This window comes from Cyprinus carpio, chromosome B1 (genome assembly GCF_018340385.1).
Source record: "Cyprinus carpio isolate SPL01 chromosome B1, ASM1834038v1, whole genome shotgun sequence".
Taxonomy (NCBI): Eukaryota; Metazoa; Chordata; class Actinopteri; order Cypriniformes; family Cyprinidae; genus Cyprinus; species Cyprinus carpio.
The window spans coordinates 36,681,991-36,693,807 of NC_056597.1; the positions used below are offsets into that span (position 1 = coordinate 36,681,991).

Here is an 11,817-nt window from a genome sequence, read left to right on the forward strand (position 1 = left end):
ATGTCGCTAGCATGTTTATAGCATGATTAACAAGTTACTAGCATGTCGCTAGCATGATTATTAAGTTACTAGCATGTCACTAGCATGTTTCTAGCATGATTACCAAGTGACTAGCATGTCGCTAGCATGATTAGCAAGTGACTAGCATGTTTCTAGCATGATTAGCATGTGATTTTTATGTTTTTATTACTGATTGGCTTGTTTGTTGCTTGGTTGATTGGATTGTGAGTAAGTGGGTAGATAGATCGATAGATGAGATAGCATAGTTACTAGATCATAGTCACTAGCATGATAGATAGATAGATTAACATGTAGATAGATAGATAGATTTTAGAAATGGTTAGATGATAGATATATAGATAGATAGATAGAAATGGTCAGATGATAGATAGATAGATAAGATAGATAGATAGATAGATAGATAGATAGATAGATAGATAGATAGATAGATAGAGACCCTTAAAAGATGAAAGATTGCATAGTCTCCGGGGTGGGCGGGGATAGCTGGAGAAAAAGAGCGGAGGATAGATTGATAGATAGATAGCACGTTTTAGGAGGGATAGATTAAAAATGGATGCAGATGATAGTTCGATACTGTCCGAATAGTACAGACTGACTCTGCGGGACCGTGATAAAAAAAAAAAAAAAAAAAGTGGAAGTTAGCATACATTTATCAATTAATTCAGTTGATCACTCAGTTCACTGACCAAACTGGTTATCTGACCAAAATATAATGACGAGTGGATAACATTACAGTAGCCTAATTTATTTATTTATTTATTTTTAGCTAAGCCTGGTGTAGTTCTTGTATCTTGTTCTCATTGGAAACATTTTAACCAGGTTTTGGATATTTCCTAGACAACATATGAATTACTTTCGTGTGGTTTGAGGAATTTTGTCAAGGCTTATTGTCTAATGTAACCTATCGCTGGGCTAACTATGATTAGCAATGTGTATTATTTTAAGAGACCATTCAAAGGATGGCACACACATCTATCGCTGTGTGTTTGTTTAACATTTAAGATAGCTAGTGCGCTGAAGGTTGGCGACTTTTCACCTATAAAACATAAACTTGCTGATTTGTACTAGATAAAACCAACACACCAGTACATATGCATAGATTATTTTACCTAATATGAAGTGTGCACTGCAAACACGAGCATTATTTATGATCGTCTCTGTCTAGTCTGTACGCCGTATTGCATTCAACCACAATTGTCTTCTTGATTTCTGTGAAGGAATGTCGGCCGGGATCAGCTGAAACTTTAGTTTTGAACCAAAAGTGCTGTTCCTTCTATTCTGGCAGCCAAAAACACAACAAGACGACATTTTAAAGTCAAAACCTCAAACTTTTAGCGCGCCTGCTATGAGTTCTTCCTTATGTTTTGCCTCCAGCTAGACCGGTGACGTCACAGTGGCGTAGGCAATTAAGGGGTCTATAGTCAGATAGATAGATAGATAGATAGATAGATAGATAGATAGATAGATAGATAGATAGATTAGAAATATTAGATGACTTTGAATGAGTTTAAATGGATTAGAAATAGTACATAGAAGGGAGGCTTAATGGAGTCTAGTGGGCTTCAGTTTGTTTAGATTTTAATTTTGACAGTTGGAGCTTGGCTCATCTGAACATTCCGTCAATGTAAGTCTATGGGATTTTTATGATTTTTAATCTTCAGTTTTATGAAAACTATAAGTCAGATCAGTCTGAAGAGCTGGACAGAGTTTGGTGGTTCTAGGTTGAAAGCTCTAGGAGGAGTAGCATTCAGAAATTTTAGTCTCATAAGAATAATAATAATAAGAAGAAGAAGCTTAAATAGAAGATCAGTAGGTTGGCTTTCTCAAGTAAATTACGCTAGTAAAAACATGCCACCTTCTGTGCCAGTTCTGAAGGGCATCTTTACCCAAGGGTCCAATTTGATCATTTTTTTTTTCTTCAAAATAAAAATTCTAACTTTCATTTCACAAATCTAAAAAAAAAAAAAAAAAAAAAACAACACTGATGTGTCCACGAATAGAAATAAATAAATACATACATAACATACAGTATTCATCGTCATAGATTCAATTTTCCAGAAACAGTTCAATAAACATCAAAACTGTTTCAACTAACTCCATCTCACAAATGTTGATCTAAAGAATAAAATATAAAATATAAAATAGGCATTCATCCAAAGTGCTGAGATGAAATTGTTGTGCCATTTATGGACATCATAAAAAAAAAAAAAATTAAGGTTGGGCTAACTTCGTATTACCCAACGTTGAAATTGACGATTTATAACAACCATGCTTTTCGACATATATTTACAACACGGTTCAGGTATATTAATTGTAGACAAATATTTTGACATGTCACCCAAAATGCGTCTTGCATGAGCGCCACTATCGACCTGTACAGATCAGTACCATATTACAAGTTTATTAACCCTTGTTCAGTGACATTAATGACAACAGAGCCCAAAACGTCCAGTGAGTGAGTATTTGTTTCCTACCATTGATTTTAGCTTGGCTGGCTTATTCCACAATCCTACGATGAAGGCGAAGAAGAGGGTCAATAAAATCATTGAAAGCGAGATTGTTGGTAGGCCAACCACGACAGCTGCGTGAAGTTCACATGTTCTCGTAATGTAAAAGTCCTTGAAGTATATCATAGAGTCCTATTGAATGCTCCAGCTGGATATTAATCCATGAGTGCAAAATGCAGGCTTCTTCCTCTCGACTTTCGTGTGCGCACTGGTGAATCTGCTAGTGAACACACACACACACAGCACGTCTCACACACACACCACACACACACACACCGCCCATGGAGCTCTTTCACTTTGACATGCGTCTCTTGCAAGCGCAGCGCACTGACCTACCCGCATTCAGAGCTCTTCCTTCTGTGTAACTCGGCAACATGTTTGTTTGTGGTTTTAAACACACAGTCATCTAGCCAGTTCATGGTTAGAAGTCCACTGACATAAGACCTTTGTGTTATTAGTTGATTTTTTTGCCAGACATTACACATGGCTCCTTTGCTAAATATGCACTTTAAAAAAAAAAAAAAAAAATGACCGAGATATATTTTTAAAATGATACGCACCGACCTGAGATGAATACTCAAGTCATCAGTCTTTAAACTGAACTTGGAAAACCTTGTAATTTTGCGCAGAGCGGGTCGCCCTCTCATGGTCGAGGCCATGTTGACGTCACGTGACCAGCTGCTGATATTTACCATTCACTACCAATAAAATGTCACATTATGTTTACTTTATTTTTATTTTTAAGTCGATGCTGAAGCTGTTTTACAAAAAAAAAAAAATATATATCAGACAATATATCAACAAACATATATGGCGAGTGTAAATACAAGAATGTCTATTATATGGAAGTGTGTGAGATGACCTAAAGAGAGGAACATATATTGGAGTGAAGCTACAGCAGTCTGTTAACTAACTTAATACTGACACCTGTTGGCCCTGAATGCATTAAGTGCATCGACCTGTCTCTAAAGATGCCTAATCAGGGTGAACTGTAGCAAAATGTAGTTCAAAATAACATAAATAAATAAATAAATAACACCATGTATTGCGTGGCGTCCTAAAAGCTGAGAAGCTGCATCTGGTCTGCACTTTTGTAATCTGAAGAGGCATACAAATCTCAAATAAATACACAAAACAACTGACTTTTTAAAAACATTTCTTCAGATATATTTAAAATTCAAAAAGGTGACAACGTCAGATATTTATGCACACACTCATATCAATGCAATGCAGAAAACCTTTGATAAAAGGCCAAATATCCGACACGTTTTTAGATGACACCTATAATATCTGAATCCCATCTACACATCGCATTTTTACTGGGTCTTTCCACTTGCTCCCAAACTCAGATTTGAGAGAGAGTCCTCCACCTCTGGGTCGTCTTCCTCCTCCTCCTCATCGTCATCATCATCTTCATCGTCATCATCATAATCATCGTCAAAGTCGTCATCCTCCTCGATATCTTCCTCGTCTCTGTAGCCTCCTCCAGATTCCTGATTTTTCCAATAGGAGCTGTATCCAGATGCACCATAATCATCTTCATCAGGGCCACTCTGCCGGCCAAATTTGTGTGTTCGGGCCAAGAACATCAAACAAAATCATCCCGTTAGTGCCAGACATCTAACTGTACTCAAAACTGGTATTATGTAAGTATCATTGATATACAATACATTACTATAGTAAATATTCATCTACTATTATAATTTTTATTTGTTGATATTTTTGAATGAGGTTTTTGTAAATAAATATTTTTAGATTAATATTTTGATTTTTATTATTTATACTGAAAAGAATTTTTTCTTCACTTTGATTTTAGTTTAAGCATTTAAGTGTTTTTGTTTAATATTTGTGCTACTGTGTTTTTGTCATTTTTATTAGTTTTTTTTTTTTATTTCTATAAAATTTTAATAAGTGCTGTCAAAATTGATTAATCACACTTATTTGCATACAAAATAAAATTTGTGTTTACATCATATGGGTTTACTGTGTATATAAATATGCATACATGTATATATTTAAGAAATAGATGTAATATATATTTATATATAATATAAATCATATATGAATATGAATATATATAATGTATATAAATTTATGTGTGTATTTATATATAAAAATAAATATACACAGTGCACATAATATGTAAACACAAACTTTAAATGTAAGTTTATTTAGTTTGTAATTTTAGTACTTTAAAACTAAACGAAAATGAGAAATGTTGCCTTGGCAACTAGCTGAAATAAAAAAAAATGTTTCTATTTTATTTCAGTTAATGTTTATCTCATTTAGCAAAAATGTTTTGAGGTTTAAATAAAAAAAAAAGAGCAATTATTATTTGTATTTAATATAAAAAAAAAAGATTATATCATTATATTTATCATATTAATAATTTTATTTTGATTAATTGTGCAGCCCTGGCTGCACTATACTGAATAAAATAAAATAAAATTCTGATTAGATGAGACTGTAATAGCACTCACTGGACATGCTGAGATCTTTGGTCTCCTGAGTTTCATGTCCACACTTTGGGCACGGAGGAGCTTTTCCTTTCTCCTGTTTGAACACTTTGCTTCGAGCGTGATCGTCACAGAAACATGCCTAAAAAAACAGCATTTCACTCACAGTTTGTCCACACAATATGAGACAGACACAAACAAATCCTTACCTTGCATCGGAGACAAGAATGTTGACCGAGACGATTACAAGATAAACCTGAAATTGGGGCAGAAGTCAAAGTTGAACGTCTTAACCTTAAAGAATATTCAGAAAAACACTGGAAATGAGACAGACGTACATTTAAAAGTCTCTGCTTCCAGGACCTGACAGCTCGCCTGGTGTTCGAACTGATCATCCTCGCACAGGAAGTTGTGGCAAAAACAGCAGCGGAAAATGCGTCCACCTGTACATTACAAAACAAACAGGATTTGATTGGTTTCTCCAACCATATTAAAGCAGAGCACAGCTGATTTAGAGTGAGGTAACCAGTGTTGGGAAAAGTAATGCTTTACAACATTGCGTTACTCCATAAAAAAATGACTTTTTATGGAAAGTGATGCATTATATTACTTTGTGTTTAATTGTTTTTTTTTAATAAGAAAAACCCCAAAAGTTATAGCTTTGGCAACTTTAAGTGCCCTTTCACACTAAAAAATAAATGAATAAGACTCAGGCTGAAAGAAGTACCTCTGAACCTCACTCATGATTGAAAAGAGTTTTGGGGAAAATAAAGTAAGTCACCTATTTAAAAAAGTAACTCTATTTTGTTTTAAATTTAAAAGCAATGCATCACTAGTTACTGGAAAAAAAGTAATCTGATTACAAAACTCATGTTACTTGTAAGTGATGGTAGCTGTTTGTTCCATAGCAGGCGTGAACGCTTGCTCTTTACCATGTTCCCAAACGCTACGGTCACACTCAATGCAGTCTGCATCAGAAAGAGGGCAGGAGCAGGCATGAGTGCTCAAGCACTTCCTTCCATGGCAAACCCAGGCCTCACAGAAGTCACATATGGCTCCCTATAGGATACAAACACTACTGCATTAACAACAGAGTTTATAAGATTTTTTTTTTTTTTTTTATGCTTATGCAGATACAGGCATTAACAGTTCATGTTCCGAGAGCCTATCGTGATCTGCAGCTGCTCAGGACTAGATATTTAGGATAAGTGACATTAAGCATCAGGAGTTTACAGTTTTTTAGCTGAGTAGGTGTTTGTTTAGTCTCTTCTTGAAGGCCTGAACATTCTTTGAGGTGATTTCACCTACCACAGTACAGGGGAGGCAGTTCCAAGTTGTTACAGCCAAATGAAGAAAACTCCTTCCCAAGCATTTGGTGTTGGACTTGGGGAGTTTTAGGGCGTGACTTGGTCGTGCTCTCCGAGTGGTTCGGCAAAGGAGATCTGTGGGGGTAGCAGAGCTTTGAGATCCTCTGGACAGTTTTCAGTGTGCATTTTAAAAAAGCACAGTTGTTGCTGCAACAGTTCTACGTTGGCTGAGCTGGCTAATTGCATATTTCCTTAGGGCAGTGTCCTCATCCTCCCCAATGATTTTCAGTGCCTTTTTCTGGATGTTGTCAAGCTGCCCAAGGGTGGTCTGTGATGCGTTCATCCAGGCAAGGCAAGAGTACTCCATGGTACTCCTGACTTGTGCCTTATAGACATTGGCCCTACCTTTAACATCAAGCTTGTTGGCCAACCTACGCAGAGCTCCTAGATGCTGTCCAGCACGCTTACAGATGTTTGACAGGTGATTAGTCCATAGCAACTTCCTATCGATACATAGTCCCAGAATATTCAACTGCTCACAAAGGTCAATTCTGGTTGCCCCCCAAAAAAGGTCCGGGCAGGATGGAAGCCTCTTTCTTGACAGAACCATAGCCTTGCATTTGCTAGGCTCGAACGTGACCTTCCAGGTATCAGCCCACCTGCGAATATTCTCCAGGTCTTTATTTAGGGATGCTGCCACATTGGGACCATTTAATGACGTTACTGGGGCGTAAATGGTGGAATCATCCGCATATAGAAAAATGCTATTATCGCACTGTTCTACAACATCGTCTATGAAGATGGAGAATAATAGCGGGCCGAGAATGGATCCCTGGGGCACCGAGGCGTTGATTGGTTGAGGTGATGAGGACTGACCAGAGAGCACGACCTGGATGGACCTTTCTTCCATGTAGTTCTGTAGCCAAGAATGTAATGGCCCAGTTATGCCTTTAGCAGAAAGCAGAAACATTGTGAACGCTCCTTTAATGTCTAGTGCAACAATGTACACCTCCCCTCCTTTATCGAAGATGTTGTTCCACGTCTGCGACAAAACTGTAAGGAGGTCTGCTGTGCTGTGGTTCGGTTTAAATCCATACTGTTTATTAGAAATTAGTTTATGGCGGAAGAGGTAGCCCTGGAGCTGTTTATGAACTGAGGATTCCATCACTTTGCTAAGGACTGAAAGGAGGGATATGGGACGATAATTTTTTGGGTCTGATTTTGAGTCTCTTTTATGTATTGGTATCACTCTGGCGTTTTTCCATTGTTTAGGGAACACGCCATGTGAGAAGAGAAGTTGAAAGAGACGACTAAGGGGGCTGGCACATTCTGCTGCACATTCTCTAAGGACTTTTGTTGGTATTTCATCAGGTCCCATTGCCTTTGCTGGGTCAAGGTTGCGAAGAATGTTTCTAATGTCTTTGGGTTTGAAATGCACATGGGCAAAAGAGGATGTTGGTTGCTGGCACTGAGGAAACGATTGCACAGATGCATCACGCAAAGTACACTTCTCGGCAAAGGTTTGACAGAAGATGTTAGCCTTTGCACTGGCACTGATGTAGGTGGTACCCCGATTTTCAATGACAGGGATGTCTGTGAAACCACTTCTGCCTGAAAGTGAATTTACTATGCCCCACCATTTTTTTGAGCTTAGTGAGTTATCTGCAAGATCATTCCTCAATTTGGTGTAATACTCCCTTTTTGCCCTCTTTTCAGCTTGATTAAAAGCTGCTCTTGCCTTGAGGAACTTCCGTTTCATAGCCGGGTCATCGGAGGTCCCGTATGTTGTGATAAAGCTTTCTTTTTCTCATGGCTAATCTTCTGCACTCTGCGTTGAACCAGGCTTTATCCCCGGGCTTTTTGGTGATGGTCTTGTTGGGAATATATAATGCCATGGCATCTCGCAGTATGGAGGTAAAGTTTGTGCAGATGATTTCAGGATCTCTGTCCTTGAGAATGCTGGGCCAGTTAATATTAGTAAGGTAACCTCTCATTTCCCAGAAGTGAGCCTTGTCATATCTCCATACTGTTCTCTTGTATGGCTTATCTCTAAGGACTGGGATTTGTAGCTGTATTAGAACTGGGCTGTGGTCAGAGGATCCCATTTGTGCTAAGGTGGTAGTGGTTGCTGGTGTGTCTGAGAGAACTAGATCTAGAATATTATCTCCTCTAGTTGGTTCCCTGACTATCTGATCTAGCCCCAGACAGTTGGCGAGTTGTATGGCTCGCCGTCCAGCAGTGTCTGTTATATTACTGCCCAGCCACTCGTGGTGGTGTACATTGAAGTCGCCTATGAGCATTACAGACTGTGCTCTATATTCGTCCATCACTGAGAATGTGAACTTGTCAAGGTAGTCCAAGATTTCACAGGAGGCACTTGGGGGGCGGTATATAGCACCTATCAGGAGTGTCCTGGTTTTCAGAGCAACAGTGAACCACATGAGCTCAAAATCATCAGGATCTCTAGCTGGATTATGATAGATGGATATTCCTTCTAGACAGTATACTGCTATACCACCACCATTTTTTCCAGTGCGGTCTCTGCGACAGTTGAGCGAGTAACCAGGGATCTGGATGGAATCAGCCCCGTCTGGGATGGTGGAATCAAGGAAGGTTTCAACTATAATGACTATGGAGGGTTTCTTCACTGAGCAAAAGTTGGCAAGATCCCCAATATTGGACCGTAGTCCTCTGATGTTCACTTCAAGGATAGTCAGTTCGGATTCGCTAATTCGTAGTCGTGGTCCGTGCAGTGGTCGGCATTGGGTAATCCGATTGTTTCGAGGCTTTCTTTCTAGTTTTGTAGCAGAGGTTTGACGGCACAGGGGGAGCTAACCCCTGTGCCCATTGGTACACACCTGAGCAGTGCGGCAGATTATTCCTTAATAGTGATATGAGTGTCAGCAGCATTCCAAGAGACCTCCGAATACAATAAGAGGAAACTAAAAGCTGACAGAGAACTCATATTTATTGACCCCCTGAGAGTGCAGCGTTTCACTGCATTAGAAACAAAAAGTGAACTAAATCTTCCTAAAACTAACTTCACTTTCCTGAGCCATTTGTGCAATGACTCATAATAACAAGTACAAATTTGGATTGTAAAAGAAACTAATTAAACCACAATCCAACTTTTTCCCCACTGTGTTTACATCATGGGCGGCATATCTGGTTTAGGGAACTTCCACTCAAAATAACTGAAACGAATCATTTCAAATAATAAGGTTGTGCTACAAATAATCCCTAAACAGTATATCATCCATCATGCTCTATTTCTATCTGTCAGGGAAACACCTTCACAAGAATATCTGCGACGAATTTCTTTTCAGTCCTCTAGCTGTGTCCCGTTTCCCTTTTCCTTGTATTGTGCATTTATGTAAATCCTCACTCAGATCTCTTCCACGAGGCGGTTTAAAATGTAGACTTCTTTCCTTTTTCACTTCCAATCCTTATTAGCTGTGTTTACTGGAATATTGATACTATTCAATATTATTCATTTAGATAATAATATAAAGCTGGGAAATACAACACTGATCTGTCAAAATGAGGGAAAGCACTTTGAAACATCCATAAATATTACAGTTAATAATGGAGCATTTTTAATCATACACACGTTACTACATATTTAAACAGTAATATTTTACACATCCATAATATTGCTACTAAAACACTCAATCATTTGAGCCTTTAGGGTTGTTGATGGTCTCCTGATTTTGTTAACACTTTTAACAAAATCAAAACAAGTTTTGTTCGAAAGGTGAGGAGTGATTGAATAACATCACCTCACTGTGCCTAGAGTTTTGGCAAATTATTAGTATTGCATTCTTAAAGCGATCCCCTTTTTCACACATTTATTGGCAGCCGCTGACTGTTTACAGTTTAACGGAAGATACTCCCATAATTTCCACAACACATCATGGGATGTAGGATAAAGGTGAACTCTTAGCAACTACAGTCAGAACATAACGCGTGATGATGACAAACACAAATCATGTCTTTCATTCTAAAGAAAAGTTTAAATCACAGAAGAAGCTGAATGTAAATCATATGAGAATATTACTTGGATTGGAACTGAAACTTGGAATTTTTTTGTTCATAAACCTAGAGAAAGCTAACCATTAGCATATTTTAGATATTTATAGCTTAACGGGTATAAAATGGAAGGCATTTGAGGACATTTATGGATATGTTTGTACTTACCACCATGCCCATTCCAGTGCTGTGAACACCAGGATGTTTTATGACACAGTCTGAAGCCTTCATACATTTCGTTTTGCCTTGGAATACAGAAAAATAACAAAATAAATGTATCAAATAGAAGACTAAAACTGCTTAATATTCTAGATTTCTGTAGCCCACCAATCGTGATTCATCTCTGTCCAGCGTCTATTTATTTTATGATACACTGGGCACATTTCACAGACAAGTTCACCTCCCTTTGGGTACTTGAGGGGATCATATTATATACTTTTTTTACTTTGAGCTTTGCTTATAATTTCAGTACATTTTATGTGCTGTGCTTTGAAGACACGGCCCTTCGCCTGCAATCGAAACAGCAGCGCTCTATTCCCGAGCGGCAGTTTCGATTGTATTGTTATCATTAGTTATTTGTGTGTTTAAGAGCAATGGGTTATCTTTATCTTCTTTATTTGACAGGCCAAGTTTCATGAGTGTGGAGGGCATGTTGGGGTTCAAGAGGAGGAAGTTCATCTCACCGCACTGCGCACACATGGGAAGTTTCTGCACTGAAGCGCAGAAATAGCAGAATGCCCTGTTCTTTTGTCGCCTGCCAACAGATAATAATTGTATGAAATATTATGTAAAGTTACAAGTTAATTTAACAATTCTGAGTGTAAAATAAGTAAATTTACCTTTGACACTTATCACATTCCTAAAAAGTAAAAAAAAAAAAAAAAAAAGTGGGCGGGGGGAGAAAAAGGTTAGGTCTGTGCATTAATGTACTACTTAGAAAAGCAGCTTGCAGCAAAACTGCAAAGAAAATGCTTAAATATTCCTATAGGTTACATCCAAGTTTTGACAGAAATTTAAAAAGCATGTCTGGGCCATCTCGCAAAAGAACAAAGAAATAGTAAATATGAATGATACTTTTAATTCAATTCAAGATTGCTTTATTGGCATGACTTCAAAAAACTCGAAGCATTGGCAATATTTGTATATATGTGGAGGAACATAATAATAACAATGAGAAGATCTCAATAATAGAATGAAAAAAAACAATTTAAACAAATAAAGTGTAGTAAAATAGAACATGTGAACATTTGATACCTTTCTTTAACATTTGAAAGGATACTATGGCAAAGTTATTGTTTTTCTTATTCAAACTGATTTTTTTTCTCTTTTTTTTATGAATGTATGGTTGACCTGAAGAATGAAAGCTATATCATACACTTGTAAAATGATGAGCTGTATCACCGCTCATCGACACTTAGGGGTGTGACAATACACTTAGCTCATGAGATGACAAAATACAGATACTTGGTTCATTAGAACAAGACAATATTTTCATAC

General features: G+C 37.6%; 1 protein-coding gene across 6 annotated transcripts in view; it reads right to left on the bottom strand.

Annotated features, from left to right (window-relative positions):
- Window positions 1-3,671: 3,671 nt before the first annotated feature.
- The window catches only part of LOC109086030 (zinc finger protein 330-like), an 11,566-nt gene continuing 3,420 nt past the window's right edge, over window positions 3,672-11,817 (bottom strand). For 2 of the 6 annotated variants that reach the window (XM_042717305.1, XM_042717304.1), the window contains exons 3-10: window positions 11,160-11,179; window positions 11,004-11,074; window positions 10,489-10,565; window positions 5,917-6,043; window positions 5,323-5,427; window positions 5,194-5,240; window positions 5,009-5,126; window positions 3,672-4,107 (exon numbers count right to left, since the gene is read on the bottom strand). In XM_042717305.1, the coding sequence (XP_042573239.1) occupies window positions 3,845-4,107; window positions 5,009-5,126; window positions 5,194-5,240; window positions 5,323-5,427; window positions 5,917-6,043; window positions 10,489-10,565; window positions 11,004-11,074; window positions 11,160-11,179 (828 nt within the window). In that variant the 3' untranslated portion in view covers window positions 3,672-3,844. The remainder of the gene's footprint in view (window positions 4,108-5,008; window positions 5,127-5,193; window positions 5,241-5,322; window positions 5,428-5,916; window positions 6,044-10,488; window positions 10,566-11,003; window positions 11,075-11,159; window positions 11,180-11,817) is intronic. The other 4 variants (XM_042717306.1, XM_042717308.1, XM_042717307.1 and 1 more) reach the window with 3 other exon arrangements.